Source organism: Pelodiscus sinensis, chromosome 29 (genome assembly GCF_052426305.1).
Source record: "Pelodiscus sinensis isolate ZL-2025 chromosome 29, ASM5242630v1, whole genome shotgun sequence".
In the NCBI taxonomy this organism is placed as follows: domain Eukaryota; kingdom Metazoa; phylum Chordata; order Testudines; family Trionychidae; genus Pelodiscus; species Pelodiscus sinensis.
Genome location: NC_143080.1, coordinates 13,377,990 through 13,401,836, shown reverse-complemented (window position 1 = coordinate 13,401,836; position 23,847 = coordinate 13,377,990). Strand labels below are relative to the sequence as shown.

General features: G+C 61.5%; 1 protein-coding gene across 1 annotated transcript in view; it reads right to left on the bottom strand.

Annotated features, from left to right (window-relative positions):
- Nucleotides 1–478: 478 nt before the first annotated feature.
- The window catches only part of LOC149521312 (uncharacterized), a 33,608-nt gene continuing 10,239 nt past the window's right edge, over nucleotides 479–23,847 (bottom strand). The window contains exons 3-8 of the mRNA XM_089773901.1: nucleotides 8,932–9,024; nucleotides 6,755–6,958; nucleotides 5,328–5,435; nucleotides 3,343–3,423; nucleotides 2,228–2,260; nucleotides 479–1,410 (exon numbers count right to left, since the gene is read on the bottom strand). Coding sequence (XP_089630027.1) covers nucleotides 2,253–2,260; nucleotides 3,343–3,423; nucleotides 5,328–5,435; nucleotides 6,755–6,958; nucleotides 8,932–9,024 — 494 coding nt within the window. The 3' untranslated portion in view covers nucleotides 479–1,410; nucleotides 2,228–2,252. The remainder of the gene's footprint in view (nucleotides 1,411–2,227; nucleotides 2,261–3,342; nucleotides 3,424–5,327; nucleotides 5,436–6,754; nucleotides 6,959–8,931; nucleotides 9,025–23,847) is intronic.

Sequence of the window (23,847 nt, the reverse complement as noted above, 5' to 3'; positions counted from 1 at the left end):
GAGCTCTCGGGGGGGAGGACGGGGGGCTCTGCCAGAGGGGTCGGTACCAGAGGCGGCCGCTTGCTTTTCTCTCGCCTCTCACAAGCTCTTTGGGGGACACAGAGTTTGGGGTGCCCCGGGGTTGGTTTCCAGTGTCTGCCCCACTTGTGGGTTCCAAACACTTGATGGTGGCAGCAGGTCCCCCAAAAACTGGGTATTGGGATTTGGGGAAGCCTGCAGAGCCAAGGTTTGGGGTGCTCTTGCTGGCCCCCAACTTCTGCATTTATTGTGCCAAAGTGGGGCATAGCCCTGACAGGGGCTCCTGGAGGTGGGGCTAATCTGGGGCTGCCAGATCTGTTAGCTCCCGGGGGAGGGTCGCCCCTTGACGGGCGGTGTCCTCTCCTGTAGCTATCTCGTGTCCCGGGACGGGTTTGGAGGTGCTGAAGCTGGAGCACTGTGGAGGGCTGGACGTGCTCGCCCAGGGCTGGGGGGTGCGGATGTCATAGGCTCCTTCCCCACTCTGGCATGATAAATGCGGAAGTGGGGCCTGCAAAAGTACCCAGAACCTGATCTCTCCAGGCTGTGGTAAAAACTTCCCCTCAAAAACTTAACCTAGATTTGGGGGACAAAATCCGCTGCCACCACCCAAGTGATGAGAAAAAAAACCTGGGGGAGAGCACTTGGGAAATCTCCCCCCTAAGGAAAAAACCAGGACACAACAATTAACCGATGGCAGGTTAATACAAAGAAACGAGAAAGAACGTTTATTATGGTGACGGCGTGTGGGGGTTCCCGATTCTGCCCCCCGTAGCAGTGGGAACAGGCTCCGCCAGCCAGTAGAACAGGGGGGCTTATTGCTTCTCCAGGGTACAGCCCAGCACAGACGTGATGTGGCTACAGGAGTCAGGGCCAGGCAGCCTCAGACCCCTTGGGGTGGGGGGTCAATCGTCCCTGGACCCTCGCCCTCAGCTTCGGTTGTTCCCTTCATGTTTCCAAGCCAGCAACTGCCCCTTCCCCCCAAAACCTCCCTCCTTTGTCCCCTCCCTGCCCTCCACCGGTCGGACAGGTTGGGTCTTGGCCTAGGAAGGTGACCGTAGGCAGCCGTCCTGCTGGGCCGTGCTACCGACACCGGCCAGTAGGGGTCACCCCCAGCCCACACCGCCACCAGTGGCTGTCCCAAGGGTACGGCTGCCCAGTGCACCACAGTCATCACCACAACACTCCTGTTGCAAGCAGAGCGACCAGCTAGAAAAGTCCCCCAGTGATGTCCCCGTGGGGGGACCCGCCCCGGGCCAGGGCTGGGTTACAAAGGCGAGCGTGGAGCTTTGGCGCTGAGCAGGCTGGAGCGAGGGGAGAGTCCAGAGCCCGGCAGGAGATTCAGTCGGGACCCTCCGCGGCTGCAGGGCCCACGGCTCCGTCAGACATTAGGAACTGGGCAGGGAGAGGCAGGGTCAGGCGGGCAGGGCCGGTCACACTGTACGGCTCACGGGTGCTCAGGGGAGGGGGGGCTCTGACCGGGGCCCACGTGGAAGGGAACGGACCCCGCAAGCCGGTCACCCACCCCCGTGCAGCAGCCACCCTCTTGGGACCCGTCTTTGTGGGCGACCAGGGGTTGGCTCCCCAGCCGGCAGGTCAGAGGGGCAGGGCCTGGGGGACTCTGGAAAGGGACCCGGGCTCTCCCTGAGTCTCCCCCCCTCCGTTACCCCCTCACTTCCCCTGAGTGCTGGGGTTGCACCCTGGTTACTGCCTGGTGGGCGAAGGGCAAGTTGGCGTTAGAGTCTCTGGCAATGACCCCCCAGTCCCTCGTGCCAGCATCCCCCTGCTTCAGGGTGGGTGTAAGGCTGTCCTAGGTGAGTGGATGCACTTAGACCTGAGGTGTGGGGCGACGCTGGGAGCTGGCGGGAGTCGGCAGAGTTACACATGGGGCAGATACCTTCTATCTGGGCTAAGACCCTGCACTGCCCCAAGACTGGGCACACGGGGATGGGGCTTTCAGAAGCACCTTGGGAACTCAGGAGCTCAAACCCCAGTTAATCAGTGGGGCTGAAGCTCCTGCTTCCCCCCTCCACACCCCCATCAGTGTCAGGCATGTCCCACCAACCCCCAGCCACTAGGCCAGGAGCCAGGCTAGACACCTCCAGAGCCACAGCTGGCCAGATGCACCTGACGGAAGGGGTGGGGGGCAGACTGCTGAGCCCCAGGGGGCACAGTGAGCAGCACAGGGACAGGGGAACGACTCAGCACTCACCCGCGGCTTGTCTGCGGTGATATCGCTACTTCCCTGTGGAGGGAGACAAGGCAGAGCAGTGAGCGTGGAGACTCCCGGGACAGGACCTAGCTTCATTCCATGCCCACGGCCCATCCCAAGGGAGGTGACAGCTAAGTGCCCTGGAAGCTGCGTGGCTGCACAGCTGTTTAGTGAGCTCCTCCCAGAGGCTCAGAGCACCCACAATGGCAGGGAGCTCAGCTGACCGGCTGGGGAGTGGGGTGCCTGAGCAGCCCCAGACCAAGAGCTCATAGGGAGGGGAGATGAGGAGGGAATACGTGGAGTGAGCGGAGCTGTAAGGGAGTTTAGGGAGTCCCACCCCGCAACATTTCAGGGGCCAGGTGCAAACGGAGACGTGGTCAGCACCATCCCCAGAGTGCGGGAAGCCGGGGGCAGGTCCCAGGGGCCATGGAACAGACAGCAAAGCCTGTCCAGCCATTCTGCCTTGGGGAGTCCTGTCCATGGGGCTCGGCCTGGCTCCCCGCTCTGACCCCTACGACTGGGCACAGCAGGGAGAGGAGAAAGAGCCTGAAGCAGGGGACTGGGGTGAGGCCTGAGGCCTGAACCCAAGTGAGCAGGAATTGGGCCAGGAGCAGGAATTCAGCCCCTGGCACGTGAACTCGGCCCTAGCCTGGCTAAACCACGCGGATGTGCAAACGCCTCCGGCCAAGAAGGGCCCCGTGAGGGAGAGGAAATGCCGGGGTGTCTCCCCTGAGTCTACAACTTCTCCCCAGGGAGTCCTGGGCCAGTGCTGGGGACGTTGCTGCGGGCTCAGGCCCTGAACCGACTGCAGAGCTCGGTGGGAAGGGACGCGTGTTTCCCAAACGTAGCCCATGTACACGGTGCCAAAGTTTGAGAAAACTTGCTCTCTTGGAGGGCTAAGACCAGGCACCTCACATCCCCTCTCCCAGCCTCTCTGAGCCCCTCACAACCTCCCCCATGGGCACCGCGCCCTCGGTCCGGTTCCACATTCACACCACCACACCCCCCCACCCCACCCACTGGGGGTCCCTTTGAGCCTCTGCTAGCCCTGCATGTAGCCCCCCTGCACAGCCGGTGCCCCATTCAGACCCCCCGCTCGAAGGCCCCGCACTCACCTGCACTCTGGCTGAGGAGCTTAACCCCTGTCTTTGGGTCACTGTCCACGTTGGGCTTCTGCTGGAAGAGTTTGCAGATCCCTGTGTCGAGAATGCAGGGGGGTATCAGGAAGGCAAAAGCACAATTGGAAGTGCAGCTAGCAAGGGATGTGAAGGGGAACAAGAAAGGTTCGACAGGCATGTCAGCAAGAAGAGGGGGATCAGAGAGGGGATGGGCCCTTCCTGGATGAGGGAGGAAACCTAGTGACAGATGATGTGAGGAAAGCAGAAGTACTCAAGGCTTCCTTTGCCTCTGTCTTCTCAGACAAGGTCAGCTCCCAGATAAATGCACTAGGCTAAGCAGTATGGGAAGGAGGTGGATGGCCCTTGGTGGGGAAAGAACAAGTTAGAAACTATTTAGAAAAGCTAAACATACAGAAATCCGTGGGCCCAGATTTAATGCATCCGAGGGTACTGAAGGAGTTGGAAAATGTCATGGCGGAGCCTTTGGCTGTTATCTGTGAAAAGTGGTGGAGATTGGGAGAGATCCTGGATGACTGGATCTTTAAAAAAGGGAAGAAGGACAATGCAGGGAACTACAGACCGGTCAGCCTCACCTCAGTCCCAGGAAAACTCATGCAAGGGATCCTCAAGGCACTTGGAAGAGGGGAAATGATTAGGAATAGTCAGCATGGATTCACCAAGGGCAAGTCCTGCCTGATCAATCTGATTAGCTTCTATGATGAGGTACCTGGCTCTGTGGACATGGGAAAGTCAGCGGATGTGATATACCTTGACATTAGCAAGGTTTTTTATACGGTCTCCCGAAATATACTTGCCAGGAAGTTAAGGGAATGTGGTTTGGATAAATGGACGGTAAAATGGATAGAAAGCTGCCTACACTGTCGGGCCCAGCGGGTAGTGATCAACGGCTCGATGTCAGCTTGGGAGTCGGTTTCTAGCGGAGTGACACTAATCTGGGGAGAGGTAGATATGCTGGAGGGCAGGGATAGAGTCCAGAGTGACCTGGACAGATTAGAGGATTGGGCCACAAGAAATCTGATGAGGTGAAACAAGTGCAGAGTCCAGCCCATGGGGAGTAAGATTCCCAAGCATTGCTACAGGCCGGGGACCGATGGGATAAGTTCTGCAGAACAGACCCTGGGGATTTCACGAGATGAAAAACTGGATCTGAGAAACTGGGTCAGCAGGGCGCCCTTGTAGGCAAGAAGCCCCTTGTACCACCAGGGCCATGTGGCTGCCAGCACCAGACGCTCACAGCTGGCAGCCGGGAAGCCCATGAATGCTGATTGGGGGAGAAAGTTTGAGGGCAGGGCTGGACCGGGCCCCCCCACCACCTTCAGCCCCTTTCAGTGACAGACTCGGAGCAGCCGAGGGAGCAGCCTGCAGGGTGTTACTGACCAACCCCCCACTCAGTGTCACTCAGCGGGACGGGCCCTGTGGTCCTGTCTGTGCCCTGCTGATCCCGGGCCGGAAACCTGTCCCCCACCCCGTGGTCACTGCTCCCCTCACCCAGCGGCAGGGAAAGACCCCATGAATCCTGGTTCCCAGCCCCCCTGCTCTAACCACTAGTCCGCAGGAGTCCCGCTCCCAACCCGGCAGGCAGCCATGCCCTGAGCCCAGTGTGTTGCTTCCCAATCCCCACGGCTGTTTGCACCATTCCTGGGAACTATTTGGTCTGGTCCCCCTTGGGGGCAACTCTGGGCCTGGGACACTTTGCCCCGTGCGGCAGCTCAGGTGTGGGGGCTGCTGACAGACCCCAGGTCCTGTGCATCCCCTGCTGGGACTGCACCAGCAAGCGCGGAGGGGCCGGGGGAGAGGGGAAGTGCCAGGCAGCTGCAGCAGGCGCCATTTTGCCTGAGCCGCCATCACCCCGCCTCCAAGCGCTCTGCTCCGTCTGGTGGGGGGAGGGGGGGCAGAGGGTGCAGTTCAGCCGGAAAGGGCCATGTCCCTGGTCCAGCTACATCCCGTGGCTCTGCTCTCACCTGCGTTCTCCAGTGCACCCAGGAAGAGCTCCATGTCTTCAGGTGACCAGCTGATCTCCCCGGCTCTAGGCTGCCTGCACAGGAGCTCTGCCTCGGCCTTGCGTTTGGCTGAAGGGAGACGGGGGGGTCAGAGCCACCAACACCAAGCCCCCGTGTCCTTCCCCCCCTTCCCACCCTGCCCCCGACATCGCCCCCTGCACCGCCTGGGCTACAGACCTGGTCTCAGCACAGGCCCCAAAGGGAACCCGGCAGAGCCTGGAATCCCAAGACCAGCTGTTCGGCGCACACGGACCCGCCCCCTGCTTCCACCGGGCCCCGCCCCCCGAAGAGCCATTGAACACTGATTGGGGGAGAAAGTTGGAGGGCAGGGCTGGACCTCCCCACTCCCAGCCACTGGCTCCCCACGCCCCTCCCCCCAGCAGTGCCCTCGCCAGGCACAGGAGCTGGTCCCAGCCACTAATGCCCAAGCAATTAACACCCTGCTGGGGCTCCCCCCACTCACCCACCGCCCGGCGCATTTAGTGTGTGGGCAGGGGCCCCATGGTCCTGTCTGTGCCCGTTCTGGAGACCTGCCACCCCCGTGTGGTCACTGCCCCCCACACCCAGAGGCAGGGAAAGACCCCAGGAATCCTGGCTCAAAGCCCCCTGCTCTAACCACTGGCCCCCACTCCCCTCCCAGAGCCAGGGGAGACCCCAGGAGTCCCGCTCCCACCTGGCAGACAGCCATGCCCAGAGCCCAGTGTTTGGCTTCCCAAACCCCAGGGCTGTTGGCGCCATTTCGGGGAACTATTTGGGCTGGTCCCCCCTGGGAGGCGGCTCTGGGGCCCTGGGGGGGGGACGCGGGTCTCCAAGACTCCGTCTGCCCTGCAGACTTTCTCCAGGGGGTCTCTGCCGTGTCCAGGGAATGCGGCTGCCCCCGACTTGCCGGGGGAAGGGGGGGCTGGGTGTCCTCTGATCAAGCGTGGGGAGCAGCCGGCCCCGCTGGAGAGGGGAAGGGGCCAGGCACGGGTGGGTTCAGCAGGGCGGGGGACCACTCCCCCCCAGCACGAGGGGTCCACGCACCAGAGCTGGCCCAGGGCACTGCTGGGGGGAGAGTCCGGCAGTGCAGGGGTGAGGACGCACCTGCCCCACGGCCCCCACCCAGCTAGAATTGGAAGGGACCGAGCGGCACCAAGGCCAGGGCCCTGGTGTGGGCAGGGGCTGGATTGGGGCCTTACAGCCCTGGGGGAGGGGAGATTTCCAGAAAGGGCCCCGTGAGGCAGAGGGGACACTGGGGCATCTCCCTCAGACCAGATGGGCCTGGATCCAGGCACGAGGGTCCAGGGGACACGTCCCAGGCCAGAGGAGAAGGACCAGGTGGGGCTTCAAAGGCCATTTCCCTGTTCCACCTGCACCCCAACCTCCCCTCCCCCCGGGCCTGCTCTCACCCCCGCTCTGGCCGAGCCGCTCCCACAGCTCCTCCAGGGTGTGCTCGTTGTCCAGGGACTTCAGGACCGAGGCGACAGCCTTCAGGGTGGCTTCGTCCGGCAGCGGGAAGATGAACTGGAACTGGGGTTGCTGCTCCCCACGCTGCTCCGCTCCGCCCTCCCCACCAGCAGGCCGCCGGCACAGACAGCCCGGCTTGAGCATCACTGGAGGGGGGGGGACCGGCCCCCCACGTCCCTTCCCCCTGCACCTCACGTCCCTCCCCGCGCTGCCCCGACTCACCAGCGTAGCCCCCCCTGTGACGTAGTGGGGGTACCTGGCTGGTTTCTATGCTGCTGGCTCTGGGGTAATCCCCACTGGCTGCCGTGGGTACCACGACCCAGCAAAACAGGATGAGTCACTATGCAAACCAGTGGCCAGACACCCCCCATGGAGAGGAACAAAGGAAGGTGGAATGCTGCCCTGGCTGGGGGGCAGGGCTGGAAGGGAGTTAGTTAGTTGCTGGCTGGCTGGGAGCATGGAGGAGACAGCCTAGGGAAAGGGTCTGGAGTTTAGGGGCCCAGTCTCCCCCATCTCAAGGGGGCCTGAGGCATCCTAGCCCAGCTCTGTGACCAGACTACATCTGTGCTGTGCTGTATCCTGGAGAGGCAATAAACTTCCTCTATTCCCCCGGCTGGTGCGGTCTGTTTGTGCCATTTCGGGGTGCAGGAGACGGGGGACCCCAACTCGCCGTCACACCCCCGTAGCGCCAGGGCCATGTGGCTGCCAGCACCAGAGGCTCGCAGCTGGCAGGCCCATGAACGCTGATTGGGGTAGAAAGTTGGAGGGCAGGGATGAATCCCCCCTCCAGTTGCTGGCTCCCCACAGCCTCTCCCCAGCCCTGCCCTGGCCAGGTACAGGGGTGGCAGCCTGGCACAGCCATTAACATCCAAGCAATTAATGCCCTGCCCGGCTTCCCCTCACCCCCAGAAAGCGGTGGATTTTCTGTGTGGGCAGGGGCCCCACAGGCCTTTCTGTGTCCCAATGCCCCCATGCTGGACACCTCCCAGCCATGTGATCACTGTCCCCCCACCCCACTGGCCCCCACTTCCCTCCCAGAGCCAGGGGGAGACCCCAGGAGTGGCGCTCCCACCCGGCAGGCAGCCCTGCCCTGACCTCAGTGTTTTGCTTCCCAAACCCCAGGGCTGTTTGCGGCATTTCTGGGAACTATTTTGGCTGGTCCCCCCTGAGAGGTGGCTCTGAGTCCAGGGGCAGTTTGCCCCCAGCGGGTCCCAGGCTCCGTCTGCCCTGCAGACTTTCTCCGGGGGTCTCTGCCATGGCCAGGGAACGTGGCTGCCCCCCACTTGCCAGGGGAGGAGCAGGGCCAGGCGCCTGCTGAGCGAGGGTTGTCCCAACCTGGGCAGCAGCCGGCCCAGCTGGTGAGGGCAGGGGCCAGGCATGGGTGGGGTCCGCAGGGTGGGGGCCACCTCACCCCGGCACGAGCGGCCCACATGCCAGAGCTGGCCCAGGGCACCGCCTGGGGAGAGTCCGGCAGCGCGGGGGTGGGGACGCCCCCGTCCCACAGCCCCCACCCGGCTGGAACCCGGAGGGATTGAGGGGCACCGAGTGCAGGGCCTGGGAGCAGGAAAGAGGACCTTACAGCCCTGGGGGGGAGGGGAGGCTGGGCTGCCAAGGGCCCCGTGAGGCAGAGGGAACACTGAGGCATCTCCCCCCAGGCCAGTTGGGCCTGGGTCCAGGTTGGGGGAGGGGGGGAGGGGAAATGTCACAGGGCAGAGGAGGAGCCGGGGGTGTGGCTGGGCGTCCAGGTGAGCACAGACACACACACCCCCCGCGCCAGGGGAGAGAAGAGGAAGCTTCTGCTGCCGGGCATTGCGCCACTGTGGGGTGGGGGGGGGGAAGTGACGTTAGGCAGCGGAGCAGAGCCCCTGCCCACACACTCGCTGCTCTGTCTGTGGGGAGGCAGCCGGGCCTCAAAGGGCCATGTCCCTGTTGCAGCTGCCGCCCCCCAGAACCTGCACTCACCAGAGTCTTGGTTGCGGGACTGGGGCTGCAGGACCCATGTCTCCTCTGGGCCGCTCCAAGAGGCAAGTTGCTCCGGGTCGGCCGTCAGCCCCGGGTGGGAAGAGCCCAGGAACACTGCGGAGACACCCCCATCACCTCCCCGCCCCCCACTGCTCACAGCTGGGGCATGGCGCCGCCAGGACCACGATGGTGTTGTGGGTGTTGCTGCTGCCGATGATGCTGCCAATGATTTTGCCGCTGTTGCTGGTGCCTGCAGGGAAGGGACAACAGGCTGAAATCACACGGGATCCCCTTGGCCACCACTGGCCGGGAAGCTCCAAGCCCCCCGGCTCTAACCACTGGCCCTCACTCCCCGCACTGAGCCGGGAGAGAACCCAGGAGTACTGGCTCCCAGTGCCCCCCTGCTCTAACCACTGGCCCTCACTCCCCGCACTGAGCCGGGAGAGAACCCAGGAGTACTGGCTCCCAGTGCCCCCCTGCTCTAACCACTGGCCCTCACTCCCCGCACTGAGCCGGGAGAGAACCCAGGAGTACTGGCTCCCAGTGCCCCCCTGCTCTAACCACTGGCCCTCACTCCCCGCACTGAGCCGGGAGAGAACCCAGGAGTACTGGCTCCCAGTGCCCCCCTGCTCTAACCACTGGCCCTCACTCCCCGCACTGAGCCGGGAGAGAACCCAGGAGTACTGGCTCCCAGTGCCCCCCTGCTCTAACCACTGGCCCTCACTCCCCGCACTGAGCCGGGAGAGAACCCAGGAGTACTGGCTCCCAGTGCCCCCCTGCTCTAACCACTGGCCCTCACTCCCCGCACTGAGCCGGGAGAGAACCCAGGAGTACTGGCTCCCAGTGCCCCCCTGCTCTAACCACTGGCCCTCACTCCCCGCACTGAGCCGGGAGAGAACCCAGGAGTACTGGCTCCCAGTGCCCCCCTGCTCTAACCACTGGCCCTCACTCCCCGCACTGAGCCGGGAGAGAACCCAGGAGTACTGGCTCCCAGTGCCCCCCTGCTCTAACCACTGGCCCTCACTCCCCGCACTGAGCCGGGAGAGAACCCAGGAGTACTGGCTCCCAGTGCCCCCCTGCTCTAACCACTGGCCCTCACTCCCCGCACTGAGCCGGGAGAGAACCCAGGAGTACTGGCTCCCAGTGCCCCCCTGCTCTAACCACTGGCCCTCACTCCCCGCACTGAGCCGGGAGAGAACCCAGGAGTACTGGCTCCCAGTGCCCCCCTCCTCTAACCACTGGCCCTCACTCCCCGCACTGAGCCGGGAGAGAACCCAGGAGTACTGGCTCCCAGTGCCCCCCTGCTCTAACCATTGGCCCTCACTCTCCTCCCCGGGAGAGACCCCAGTAGTCCCGGCTCCCAGCCTGCCCCCTCGGAAACCTCTTATATGCCCTCCTCCTGCCACCCCCCAAGTCCTCCTACTTTGCCCCATCACTGCACACAGATGCACTTGTCCAAGCTGCACCCTAAGATGAGCGGCGGCGCCTCCGTTGATAATGGCCCTGCCCGAAGCACGGGGCGGGCCCTGGGTGGGGCAATCGCCGTCACAGGCCGGGGCAGGCGGCGGGGGGGGAGGGGCAGCTCCCACAACAACTTCCTCAGAGCAGTGCACCTCTGCTTCCCCTCCCCCCGGGAGAGCCTCACCGGCCCCATAAACCTGCCGTCCCTCTCTGCTGAGAGGATGGAGCCAGGCACACAGGGATGGCGAGGGAGGGAGAGGCTGAGGAAAGGGGGGTGAGAAAGGTAACGCAGGGAGAAAGGAGGAAATGTACCAGAGAGGCACCAGAAGGACTCCAGTTCCTCCTGAGTCTGCACAATGCAGCAATGAGGGGTGTGTGTGTGTGTGTGTGTGTGTGTGTGTGTGTGTGTGAGAGAGAGAGAGATCCTGGGACTCACACCTGCTCTCTCTTGCCCTCCAGGCCACCTTGCAGGGGTAACCACTTGGGCTGGGTAGAAAGTCTTACAAAGACTTTTTCCATGAAACTGGCAGGTGCTAAGCAGTGACTCATGGAACATATGTGGAGAGGGCGAGCCAGCCTTCCTCCGGGTATGTCTACACTACAACGTTAGTTCGAATTAACTTAGTTCGAATTAGTTAATTCAAACTAAGCTAATTCGAACTAACGGATCCAGACTAAAAAACTAGTTCGAATTAGTATTTTGCTAATTCGAACTAGCATGTCCACATTAAGTGGACCCTGAACAGGGCTTAAGGATGGCCGGAAGCAGTGCCGGCAGGGCATCAGAGGAGGACTTAGAGCGTGGAGATGCTGTCTCAGGCTAGCCGAGGGCTGTGCTTAAAGGGTCCTGACCCCCTCCCCGGACAGACAGTTCTCAGGGGTGCCCCGCTTGCAAAGCAGTCCCGGCTTGGATTGCCCGGACTACCCACACTGGGCACATCACACCACGTGGCCATTAGACCGGCTGCACTTGCCGCAGGCTTCCATCTGGGGAAAGGGGGCAATTGGGGGGCTGCAGGAGAGCTTCCTCCCCCAGAAGTCCACAGAGCCAGCCCTGTCCTCCCCATCGGGGGCTCATGCCCCATTCCTCCCTCACCTCCTTCCACTTACCCTTCCCTAGCCCCTCTTCTTGATGTACAATGAACAGGAGAATGGCTCCCGGCATGGCTTGCTTGTGACTGCTTCAGTGTCATTGATGGGCCTCAGCCTCTTTCCTTCCCCTCCCCTGCTTTGCAATGGGGCTGTAGACTCTGGGGGAAGAGGGGTGGAGGCAGGCAGAGGTGTCTCCCTGTGGCAGATGTAGACACATCTCTGTATTAATCATTCTCTCATTGAAATTTTTAGCTTTGCAGGGAGTACTTTTACATGGAAACTCTGTATTACGTCTTGGTAGAATAGTCCCTAGGACAAGACAAGTGAGGCAAAGACTGTCCCTGTGGGGTGAATGAGGTGGGAAGGGATAAGGCAGAAGGTGAGCACCTCTGGGCAGTTGCAAAGGCTGGAGAGGGGATGGAAGCCAGATCCAAGATCAATGAGCCCTGGGAAGTGGGCCCATTGAAAGGAGACTGGACCTGTGGATGCCTTGGGGGTCAGCAGCAAGGGCCTGCTTTGGGAAGCCCCCTCTTTGGAGGTGAATGTGGCAGCATTGAGACACCACCCAGAAGCAGGCGCCACAGACACTAACTGCAGATTCAGGGGACGCTCTCACAGATCTTGCACATGCATAAGATGATAGATCTGCAGGGGGTGGGGACAGTGGCGTAGAGGGGGGACCAGAGGGGTCAGTTGTCCCTGGGCACCATGCTAGGGAGGCACCAATTTAATCCCATTCTGCTCCCCCTGTCGTCCCTGAGCTCACGTGCTCCTACTCCGCCTGCCACCGGCACCTGGAGCCTCCTCCCTGCCTCTTTGCTCTAAGCCCGACCCTCCTCCATCTCCACTGGCTGGTTAGTGCATGGGGGAGCCCGGCCTCAAACTGTAGAGCCGTGGTCACCAACCAGTAGATCGCGATCTACCGGTAGATCTCGGAGGCTCTAAGAATAGCTCCTGAGCCCTCTCTGAACTGTGCGCCTGCGTAGTACATTTACATTAGATTTCCTCATTTGAGGAGCAGCTACTCACCGAGCAACAGCACAGGTGAGTAGCTGCGAGGAATGGTGGGAATTTTTTTTAAAGTAGCAGTATAAGGATTGGGAATAGCAAGTGATGGAGAGGAGGAGAATAGAGAGGGCGGGGCTTCAAGGAAGGGGCGGGGCAGTAGCTCTTGGCTTGGTCTGTCATTTAAAAAGTGATCTTGGGTATAAAAAGGTTGGAAACCACTGCTGTAGAGGGTGGGGGAAGATGCAGTAGAAGTTCTCCTCAGCTGTGCACCAGATTCAGGGCCGTGTCACATGGCGCGCGGGGGGAGGGGGGTGCCTAAATGTTTTCTTTGCCCTTGGGCACGTGACATCCTCACTACACCCCTGCTCACCTTTCCCCCAGATAATCCCCAGTGCCTGTCTTGTTCAGGCCCTCTCCCTTGTAGAGGAACCTGGCGATCTCTCCCAAGTCTGAGGTCAGCTCCTTGTGCTCAGTCAAGTACTGGATCCCCCGAGGGAAGAGTGCACCCAGGCTGTGTGCGAGGAGGTTTTGAGGAGGCATGGAAAGACTGTTTAATGGTCACCCCAGACCAAGCCCCCCCGGACATCATGTTTTCCCAGCTCTGCAGGCCTCCTTCCAAATCCAGCCCTGCTGGGCCCTCTGCTGCTCCCCAACTCCTCAGTACTGGGGAGCAACACAGGCTCTCATCCCCAGGGCAGCAGGGCAGCCTGGGTTAGCATGCTTTGCAAGGAGGAAAGCCTCCCATCCTGTCTGTTGACTTCCCTCCCTACCCAGGCAACACAGGAAGAGATCTTAGAGGAATCTATGTCAAATCTCAGCTCACGGGTTAAGAATCATAGAATCATAGAACACTAGGATTGGAAGGGAACTCGAGAGGTCAAGTCCAGTCCCCTGCCCTCATGGCAGGACCAAATACTGTCTAGACCATCCATGATAGGCATTTATCTAACCTACTCTTAAATATCTCCAGAAATGGGGATTCCACAACCTCCCTGGGCAACTTATTCCAGTGCTTAGCCACCCTGACAGGTAGGAACTTTCTCCTAATGTCCAACCTAAAACTCCCTCGCTGCAGTTTAACTCCGTTGCTTCTTGTCGTGTCCTCAGAGGCCAAGATGAAAAAGTTTTCTCCCTCCTCCTTATGACACCTTTTTAGATACCTGAAAACTGCTATCTTCTCTATTCCAAACTAAACAAACCCAATTCCTTCAGCCTTCCTTCATAGGTCATGTTCTCTAGACCTCTAGACCCCCTCCCCTCCCTGCCAGCTGTGGGTGCACTGCCCAGCAGCAGAAGCACATTGTGACAGACCGGGCCGTGTCTGGGCACAGCTGAGGGTGTCCGCTCAGGGCGAATTGCTCAAATCCGGGGCTCCTTACAGCCCCCGACTGGAGACCTCTCCAAACAGGCCACTAACCAGTCCCACAGAGCGCTTCAGCTGCCTGCCTGAAGCCTCCCGAGCAAAACCCCTCCGGCACCCCAGCAATATCCGTGCCCCAGATGGCCCCGGGCCTATACACAGGTGGGGGGTCCTAGCACCCAATCCCACCTACCCCGAACAAGTCCTGTCCGGTTCCAAGAAACCAGCCACAGATCCCTGGTCAATTTACCCTCTGGACCTTACCCACAAATCACGCTGGGCCAATCCTTTAGAATCTAAAACTAAAGGTTTATTAACACAAGAAAGAAAAGCATGAGAGTAAGGTTATTAAAGTACAGTACGTTACATGCACCGAATCTCCCAGTTCTCGATGCAGGCTCTAGCAGAGATGTTGCGGCTGCTGGTTTAAAAGTTCTTATTGCACATCCTACGATCAGGATGGGTTCCCAGGTCTTCCGGGCTCTTCAATCCCTGCAGTGCTGCCTCTGGGATGAAGTGCTGAGCTGAGAACAAAATGGCATCGACCACATGGCCTCTTTATACTCCTTCCTGGCCTCTTCTCGTCTGCACCAAGTCACCTGGTCAGAGGCCAATCTCTATGTTTCCTGCTGGCTGCCCTCAGGTGACAAATCCCATTCTTTGGGTGTGTCCATAGCCTATTGAGAGTCATTGTTCCACAGGGCTTTGCTACTCAGCCTGTCCATAGCCATGCTTAACCAGATTCACAGAAATATTCAGCTTCCACACAGATTACAGATTCCTACCTACACACACAGACATTATATACTCACATAAATAGTGTACATAAGATCAACAAACAATAATCTCCCATTCAATACCCCACATGGCTCCCCCCACACCAATTTCTGGGGCCAACACCCCCACCTAGGGGTGCAGCAGCGATCTGGCTGCTTCCCTCCAATTCAGCAACGTGACACACATCCCAGCAAGCAGATTTTTCCCTTTTCTCCCCAGACCTGGGGGGGGGGGGGGGGCTGGTGCTCACCTGGATGCCCAGCCGCAGCCCCACCATATGGGGGGCAGGGCGCAGAAGGGTCCGTGGGGCCCCTGCCCACCCAGTAAATACACAGGCCGGGGATGCGGGGGCAGGCTGGGCAGGGTGTTCATTGCTTGGGCGTTAATGACTGTGCCAGGCTGCCTCCCCTGTGCCTGGCCAGGGCAGCATTGGGGGGATCCGGCGAGCGTCTGGTGCTGGCAGCCACACAGCCCTGGCGCTGCAGGGGGGCTACGCCGGTGAGTCGGGGCAGCGCAGGGAGGGACGTGAGGTGCGGGGGGAAAGGACGTGGGGTCCCGGAGCCGGTGACTCTGACCCCCCCCCTCCAGTGACGCTCAAGCCAGGATCCCTGTACAGGCTGCCTGAGGATCAAGAGGTCCAGTGCCCCGAGAGCACGGTGAAGGAGACGGGTGAGCAGTTCTGCCAGAGCGCAGAGGAGAGCAGCCCCGGGGGGCGCGGGGAGGTGGGGCAGGGAAATTGACTTTGGGGTCCGGACGCTTTCCCAACTCCCTCCCCAAGCGGGCGGAGGGGGAAACAGGAGGGGGGTGTCTGTGTTCACCAGGCCCCAGCCCTGCCTGGTCCTTCTCCTCCAACCTGGGACGTGTCCCCTGGGCCCTCGCACCTGGATCCAGGCCCATCTGGCCCGGGGGAGAGGCCTCAGCCTTCCCTCTGCATCACGGGGCCCTTCTTAGCAGCCCCCCCTCCCCGGCAGCCTCCCCTCCGCTCCCCCAGGACTGTAAGATCCCAAATCCTGCCCCAGCTGCTCCTGGGCCCTGGGCTCAGTCCCTTCCGGATCTAGCCGGGTGGGGGCCGTGCTGCAGGTGCGTCCTCACCCCTGCGCTGCCGGACTCTCCCCCAGCGGTGCCCTGGGCCAGCTCTGGTGCGTGGGCCCATCGTGCCAATGGGAGGGACCTCCCCCCCCCCCCGTCCTGCCAAACCTGCCCGGGCTTGGTCCTCTCCCCTCTCCAGGGGGGACCAGCCTAAACACTTCCCAGAAATGGCGCAAACAGCCCTGGGGCTTGGGAAGCAAAATACTGGGGTCAGGGCACGGCTGCCTGCCGGGTGGGAATGGGACTCCTGGGGTCTCCCCCTGGCTCTGGGAGGGGAGTGTGGGCCAGTGGTTAGAGCAGGGGAGCTGGGATAGGAACTCCTCTGCGTTCTTCCTCTGGCTCTGGGGCAGAGGGACAGTGATCACACGGGTGGCAGGTGTCCAGTATGGGGACGGCGGGACACAAAAAAGACCATGGGCCCCTGCCCACACAGAAAATCCACCGGTTGGGGGGGAGGGGAGACCGGGCAGGGCATTAATTGCTTGGATGTTAATGGCTGTGCCAGGCTGCCACTCCTGTACCTGGCCAGGGCAGGGCTGGGGAGAGGCTGTGGGGAGCCAGCGGCTGGAGGGGGGGATTCATCCCTGCCCTCCAACTTTCTCCCCCAATCAGCGTTCATGGGCCTGCCAGCTACGAGCGTCTGGTGCTGGCAGCCACATGGCCCTGGCGCTGCGGGGGGGCTACGCTGGTGAGTCGGGGCAGCGCGGGGAGGGACGTGAGGTGCAGGGGGAAGGGACGTGGGGGGCCGGTGACTCTGACCCCCCCATCTCTCTCCAGTGATGCTCAAGCCGGGCTGTCTGTGCCGGCGGCCTGCTGGTGGGGGGGGCGGAGCGGAGCAGCGTGGGGAGCAGCAACCCCAGTTCCAGTTCATCTTCCCGCTGCCGGACGAGGCCACCCTGAAGGCTGTCGCCTCGGTCCTGAAGTCCCTGGACAACGAGCACACCCTGGAGGAGCTGTGGGAGCGGCTCGGCCAGAGCGGGGGTGAGAGCAGGCCTGGGGAGGGGGGAGGAACAGGGAAATGGCCTTTAAGGCCTGGCCACTTTCCAGCTCCCCCCCCCCCCCCCCCGGCGAGTCACCGTCACTCCCCCCTCCGGCTGCGCCCATTGCCCGGCAGTGGAAGTGCGTCCCAGCAAATGGCTGCTCCCTCTTCCCTCCCCAGGCAGGCAGGGGAGGAGGGCAGTGGGGCGGGGGGGCTCTGTGCTTACCGGGTCACAGACCTGCCTGGTCCTTTTCCTCCGGTCTGGGACGTGTCCCCTGGACCCTCGTGCCTGGATCCAGGCCCATCTGGCCCAGGGCAGATGCCCCAGTGTCCCCTCTGCCTCACGGGGCCCTTTCTGGAAATCTCCCCTCCCCCAGGGCTGTAAGGCCCCAATCCTGCCCTTGCCCACACCAGGGCCTTGGGCTCGATGCCACTCGGCGCCTTCCAGTTCTAGCCGGGTGGGGGCCGTGGGGCGGGTGTGTCCTCACCCCCGCACTGCCAGACTCTCCCCCAGCGGTGCCCTGGGCCATCTCTGGCATGTGGGCCCATCGTACACAGTAGAGAGTCCCCCGCACTACCAAAGGGTACGTCTACACTACAGCGCTAGTTCCAACTAACTTAGTTCGAATTAGTTAATTCAAACTAAGCTAATTCGAACTAACGTGTCTAGAACTAAAAACTAGTTCGAATTAGCGTTTTGCTAATTCGAACTAGCATGTCCACATTGAGTGGACCCTGAACAGGGCTTAAGGCTGACCGGAAGCAGTGCCGGCAGGGCATCAGAGGAGGACTTAGAGCGTGGAGATGCTGTCTCAGGCTAGCCGAGGGCTGCGCTTAAAGGGTCCCGACCCCTACCCCGAACAGACAGTTCTCATTGGTGCCCCGCTTGCAAAGCAGTCCTGGCGTGGATTGCCCGGAGTACCCACACTGGGCACATCACAGCACTCGGCCATCAGACCAGCTGCACTTGCCGCAGGCTGCCATCTGGGGAGAGGGGGTAATTGGGGGGCTGCAGGAGAGCTTCCACCCCCAGAAACCCGCAGAGCCAGCCCAGTCCTCCCCATCGGGGGCTCGTACCCCATTCCTCCCTTACCTCCTTCCACTTACCCTTCCCTAGCCCCCCTTCTTATTGATGTACAAAATAAAGATAACGTTTCTTCCAACATTGACTCTGTCTTTATTGAACAAAACTGGGGGAGACTGGGAAAAGGGGGTGGGAGAGGGGAAGAGAAAGGCTGGGAGAGGGGAGGGCAACTAACATGATCAGGGGTTGGGAACAGGTCCCAGATGAAGAAAGGCTACAGAGACTGGGACTTTTCAGCTTAGAAAAGAGGAGACGGAGGGGGGACAGGATAGAGGTCTCTAAAAGCAGGGGTTGGGTGAAGAGGGTGCATTCAGAAAAGTTCTTCCTGAGTTCCCATAAAGAAGGACTAGAGGACACCAAAGGAAAGGAATGGGTAGCAGGCTTGAAACTAGTAAGAGAAAGTTGTTGTTGTTGTTGTTGACAAAGCAAATAGTTAACCTGCGGAACTCCTTGCTGCAGGAGGCTGTGAAGGCTACAACTAGAACAGAGTTGAAAGGGAAGTGAGATCAAGTCATGGAGGTTGGGTCCATGGAGTAGTCTTAGCCAGAGGGTAGGAGTGGTGTCCCTGCCCAAGGTTTGTGGAAGGCTGGAGAGGGATGGCACGAGACAAATGGCTTGGTCACTGTCTTCGGTCCATCCCCTCCAGGGTCCCTAGGGTTGGCCGCTGTCGGCAGACAGGCTACTGGGCTAGATGGACCTTTGGTCTGACCCAGGACGGCCATTGTAAGCTCAGGGCTCAGGGTCGGGGGTCTCAGTGGACCCCCTTGATTTTCATGCACACTTGCTCCTGGGTGGCCAGTCTGGCAGCTCTCCTGCCCTAGACGGCCACTTTCCTGTGCCTAGTGCGGAGATCGTGGACAAGGTCCACGATGTCCGCACTAGCCCAGGAAGGTGCCCGCCTCTTGCGGTCCAGGGCAAGCTCCCGGGAGCCGCCAGCCTGGTCCCGAGAAGAGGGGGTGGGCTGGGGGACATCGGGTGGGTGGCTCTGTGCCGTGCCAGGTGCAGGGTCTGCTGGCTGGGTGCTGGCAGGCTTGCACCTGGCACGGGCACCGTAGCCAGCCCGTGCCCCTTTAAGGGGTCCGGGGCCGGGAGGGGGGCATAGAGTTTTCCTGGTGTTGGCCAGAGTGGCCACCAGGGAAACCTGGGAAGCCTTAGCCTCCCACTAGTTCGAATTAAGGGGCTACACACCCCTTAATTCGAACTAGCTAGTTCGAACTAGGGTTAATCCTCGTAAAATGAGGTTTTCCTAGTTCGAACTAAGCGCTCCGCTAGTTCGATTCAAATTCGAACTAGCGGAGCGCTAGTGTAGCGCCTATTAAAGTTAGTTCGAACTAACGTCCGTTAGTTCGAACTAACTTTGTAGTGTAGACATACCCCAACTGGTCCGTGTCTGGCCCACCTCCCCTGGTTTCCCTGTCTGGGACACCCCTCGCTCAGAGGTCACCCGACCCCCCCGCACCTCCCCCGGCAAGTGGGGGGCAGCTGCGTTCCATGGACACAGCAGAGACCCCCCTGGAGAAAGTCTGCAGGGCAGACAGATCCTGGGACCCGCATCCCCCCAGCCTGAGCTGCTGCTCAGGGCAAACTGCCCCGGGCCCAGAGCCACCCCCCGGAGAGACCAGCCCAAATAGTTCCCCGAAATGGCGCCAGCAGCCCTGGGGTTTGGGAAGCCAAACACTGGGCTCTGGGCATGGCTGTCTGCCGGGTGGGAGCGGGACTCCTGGGGTCTCCCCCGGCTCTGGGAGGGGAGTGGGGGCCAGTGGTTAGAGCAGGGGGCTGGGAGCCAGGATTCCTGGGGTCTTTCCCTGCCTCTGGGTGTGGGGGGCAGTGACCACACGGGGGTGGCAGGTCTCCAGAACGGGCACAGACAGGACCATGGGGCCCCTGCCCACACACTAAATGCGCCGGGCGGTGGGTGAGTGGGGGGAGCCCCAGCAGGGTGTTAATTGCTTGGGCATTAGTGGCTGGGACCAGCTCCTGTGCCTGGCGAGGGCACTGCTGGGGGGAGGGGCGTGGGGAGCCAGGCCTGGGCGGGAGGAGGTCTGGTCCTACCCTCCAACTTTCTCCCTCAATCAGTGTTCAATGGCTGCTTGGGGGCGGGGCCCGGTGGAAGCAGGGGGCGGGTCCGTGTGCGCCGAACAGCTGGTCTTGGGATTCCAGGCTCTGCCGGGTTCCCTTCGGGGCCTGTGCTGAGACCAGGTCTGTAGCCCAGGCGGTGCAGGGGGCGATGTCGGGGGCAGGGTGGGAAGGGGGGAGAAGGGATGCGGGGTCCTGCAGCAGGTGGCTCTGACCCCCCCGTCTCCCTTCAGCCTAACGCAAGGCCACGGCAGAGCTCCTGTGCAGGCAGCCTAGAGCGGGGGAGATCAGCTGGTCACCTGAAGACATGGAGCTGTTCCTGAATGCTCTGGAGAGCGCAGGTGAGAGCAGAGCCGCGCGTTGCAGCTGGACCAGGGACATGGCCCTTTGGGGCTGGGCTGCTCCTCTTCCCCCACAGTCCCTCCGACAGAGCAGAGCTCGTGCGGGAGGGGTGATGGCGGCTCAGGCAAAACGGCGCCCGCTGCGGCTGCCTGGCACCTCTCCCCTGCCTCCTGTGCTGCTGGTGCACTCCTGGCAGGGGACGTGCGGGACCTGGGGTCTGTCAGCAGCCCCCCGCCTGAGCTGCTGCTGGGGGCAAACTTTCCTGGGTCCAAAGTCGCCCCCTAGGTGGGACAAGCCCAAATAGTTCCCAGAAATGGCGCAAACAGCCCTGGGGCTTGGGAAGCAACACACTGGGCTCAGGGCACGGCTGCCTGCCGGGCTGGAAGCGGAAGCCCTGTAGTTCCCTGGATCGTCCTTCTTCCCTTTTTTAAAGATGGGCGCTACATCTGACTTTTTCCAGTCGTCCGGGATCTCTCCCGATCTCCACAACGTTTCAAAGATAACGGGCAAAGGCTCCGCCATGACGTTTGCCAACTCCCTCAGTACCCTCGGATGCATTAAATCCGGGCGCATGGATTTGTGTACGTTTAGCTTTTCTGAATAGTTCCTGACCTGTTCTTTCCCCACCGAGCGCCGTCCTCCGCCTTCCCATACTGCTTAGCCTAGTGCATTCCTCTGGGAGCTGACCTTGTCTGAGAAGACAGAGGCAAAGGAAGCCTTGAGTACTTCTGCTTTCCACACATCATCTGTCACTAGGTTTCCTCCCTCATCCAGGAAGGGCCCATCCCCTCTCTGATCCCCCTCTTCTTGCTGACATGCCTGTCGAAACCTTTCTTGTTCCCCTTCACATCCCTTGCTAGCTGCACTTCCAATTGTGCTTTTGCCTTCCTGATACCCCCCTGCATTCTCGACACAGGGATCTGCAAACTCTTCCAGGACAAGCCCAAAGTGGACAGTGACCGAAAGACCGGGGGTAAGCCCCTCAGCCAGAGCGGGGGTGAGTGCGGGGCATTCGAGCGGGGGGTCTGAGTGGAACACCAGCTGTGCAGAGGGGCTGCGTGCAAGGCTAGGAGAGGGCTCAAATGGACTCCCGGTGGGGCTGGGGGTGTGAACTTGGGACCAGACCGAGGGCGCGGCGCCCATGGAGGAGGTTGTGAGGGGCTCAGAGGGACTGCGGGAGGGGAGCTGCTGTGCCTGGTTTCACCCCTCCAACAGAACAGGTTTTCCCAAACTTTGGCCCCGTGTACATGGGCTATGTTTGGGAAACACGTTTTCCGCAACAAAGTGGCTGCAGATGCAGGAGTGGCAGGAGGCCCTGGCGTGTTCCTTCCCACCAAGCTCTGCAGTCGGGCCAGGGACTGAGCCCACAGCAACGTCCCCAGCACTGGCCCAGGACTCCCTGGGGAGAAGCTGTAGGCCCAGGGGAGACACCCCAGCAGCGTTTCCTCTCCCTCATGGGGCCCTTCTTGGCGGGAGGCAATGGCACGTCTGTGCGGTTTAGCCGGGCTAGGGCCGAGTTCACGTCCCAAGCGCCGACTTCCTGCTCCTAGCACAATTACTGCTCACTTGGGTTCAGGCCTCGCGACAGGCTCCTGCTTCAGGCTCTTTCTCCTCTCCCTGCTGTGCCCAGTCGCAGGGCTCAGAGCAGGGAGCTGGACCCAGCCCCACAGACAGGACCCCCCAAAGCAGGATGGCTGGACAGGCTTTGTTGTCTGTTCCGTGGCACCCGGACCTGCCCCCGGCTTCCTGCGCCCTGGGGATGACGCTGCGGGGTGGGACTCCCCAGACTCCCCGCACTCACTGCTCTGCCTTGTCTCCCTCCGCAGGGAAGTAGAGAGGTTGCCGCAGACAAGCCGCAGGTAAGTGCTGAGTCGTTCCCCCATCCCTGTGTGGCTCGCTGTGCGCTCTGGGGCTCAGCAGTCTGCCCCCCGCCCCTCCCGTCGGCTGCATCTGGCCAGCTGTGGCTCTGGGGGTGTCTGGCTTGTGTCTAGCCTGGCTCCTGGCCTTGTGGCTGGGGACTGGTGGGACGTGTCCTACACCGAGGGGGAGGGAGGCAGGAGCCTCAGCCCCACTGATTTACTGGGGTTTGGGCTCCTGAGTCCCCAAGGTGCTTCTGAAAGCCCCACCCCATGTGCCCAGTCTTGGGGTGGTGCAGGGTCTTAGCCCAGGGAGCAGGTACCAGCCCCATGTGTAACTCCCCCGACTTCCGCCACCTCCCTGCGTCGCCCCACACCTCAGGGCTCAGGGCAGCCTCTCACCTGGGGCAGCCTCACACCCACCCTGGGGCAGAGGGATGCTGGCACGAGGGACCGGGGGGGGTCAGGGCCAGAGACTGGTGGGTCCCAGGCAGGAGAGGCTATGGGGTGGTGGAGGGGGCGTGTCTGGCTTGGACGGGAGATGGCGCCGGCACCGGGAGCAGGGTGGCTACAGTGCGGGGGTGGGTGACCGGCTTGCGGGGTCCGTTCCCCTCCACGTGGGCCCCGGTCAGAGCCCCCCCTCCCCTGAGCACCCGTGAGCCGTACAGTGTGACCGGCCCTGCCCGCCTGACCCTGCCTCTCCCTGCCCAGTTCCTAATGTCTGACGGAGCCGTGGGCCCTGCAGCCGCGGAGGGTCCCGACTGAACCTCCTGCCGGGCTCTGGACTCTCCCCTCGCTCCAGCCTGCTCAGCGCCAAAGCTCCGCGCTCGCCTTTGTAACCCAGCCCTGGCCCGGGGCGGGTCCCTCCATGGGGACATCACTGGGGGACTTTTCTAGCTGGTCGCTCTGCTTGCAACAGGAGTGTTGTGGTGATGACTGTGGTGCACTGGGCAGCCGTACCCTTGGGACATCCACTGGTGGCGGTGTGGGCTGGGGGTGACCCCTACTGGCCGGTGTCGGTAGCACGGCCCAGCAGGACGGCTGCCTACGGTCACCTTCCTAGGCCAAGACCCAACCTGTCCGACCAGTGGAGGGCAGGGAGGGGACAAAGGAGGGAGGTTTTGGGGGGAAGGGGCAGTTGCTGGCTGGGAAACATGAAGGGAACAACCGAAGCTGAGGACGAGGGTCCAGGGACGATTGACCCCCCCACCCCAAGGGGTCTGAGGCTGCCTGGCCCTGACTCCTGTAGCCACATCACGTCTGTGCTGGGCTGTACCCTGGAGAAGCAATAAGCCCCCCTGTTCTACTGGCTGGCGGAGCCTGTTCCCACTGCTACGGGGGGCAGAATCGGGAACCCCCACACGCCGTCACCATAATAAACGTTCTTTCTCGTTTCTTTGTATTAACCTGGCATCGGTTAATTGTTGTGTCCTGGTTTTTTCCTTAGGGGGGAGATTTCCCAAGTGCTCTCCCCCAGGTTTTTTTTCTCATCACTTGGGTGGTGGCAGCGGATTTTGTCCCCCAAATCTAGGTTAAGTTTTTGAGGGGAAGTTTTTACCACAGCCTGGAGAGATCAGGTTCTGGGTACTTTTGCAGGCCCCACTTCCGCATTTATCATGCCAGAGTGGGGAAGGAGCCTATGACATCCGCACCCCCCAGCCCTGGGCGAGCACGTCCAGCCCTCCACAGTGCTCCAGCTTCAGCACCTCCAACCCCATCCCGGGACACGAGATAGCGACAGGAGGGGACACCGCCCGTCAAGGGGTGACCCTCCCCCGGGAGCTAACAGATCTGGCAGCCCCAGATTAGCCCCACCTCCAGGAGCCCCTGTCAGGGCTATGCCCCACTTTGGCACAATAAATGCAGAAGTTGGGGGCCAGCAAGAGCACCCCAAACCTTGGCTCTGCAGGCTTCCCCAAATCCCAATACCCAGTTTTTGGGGGACCCGC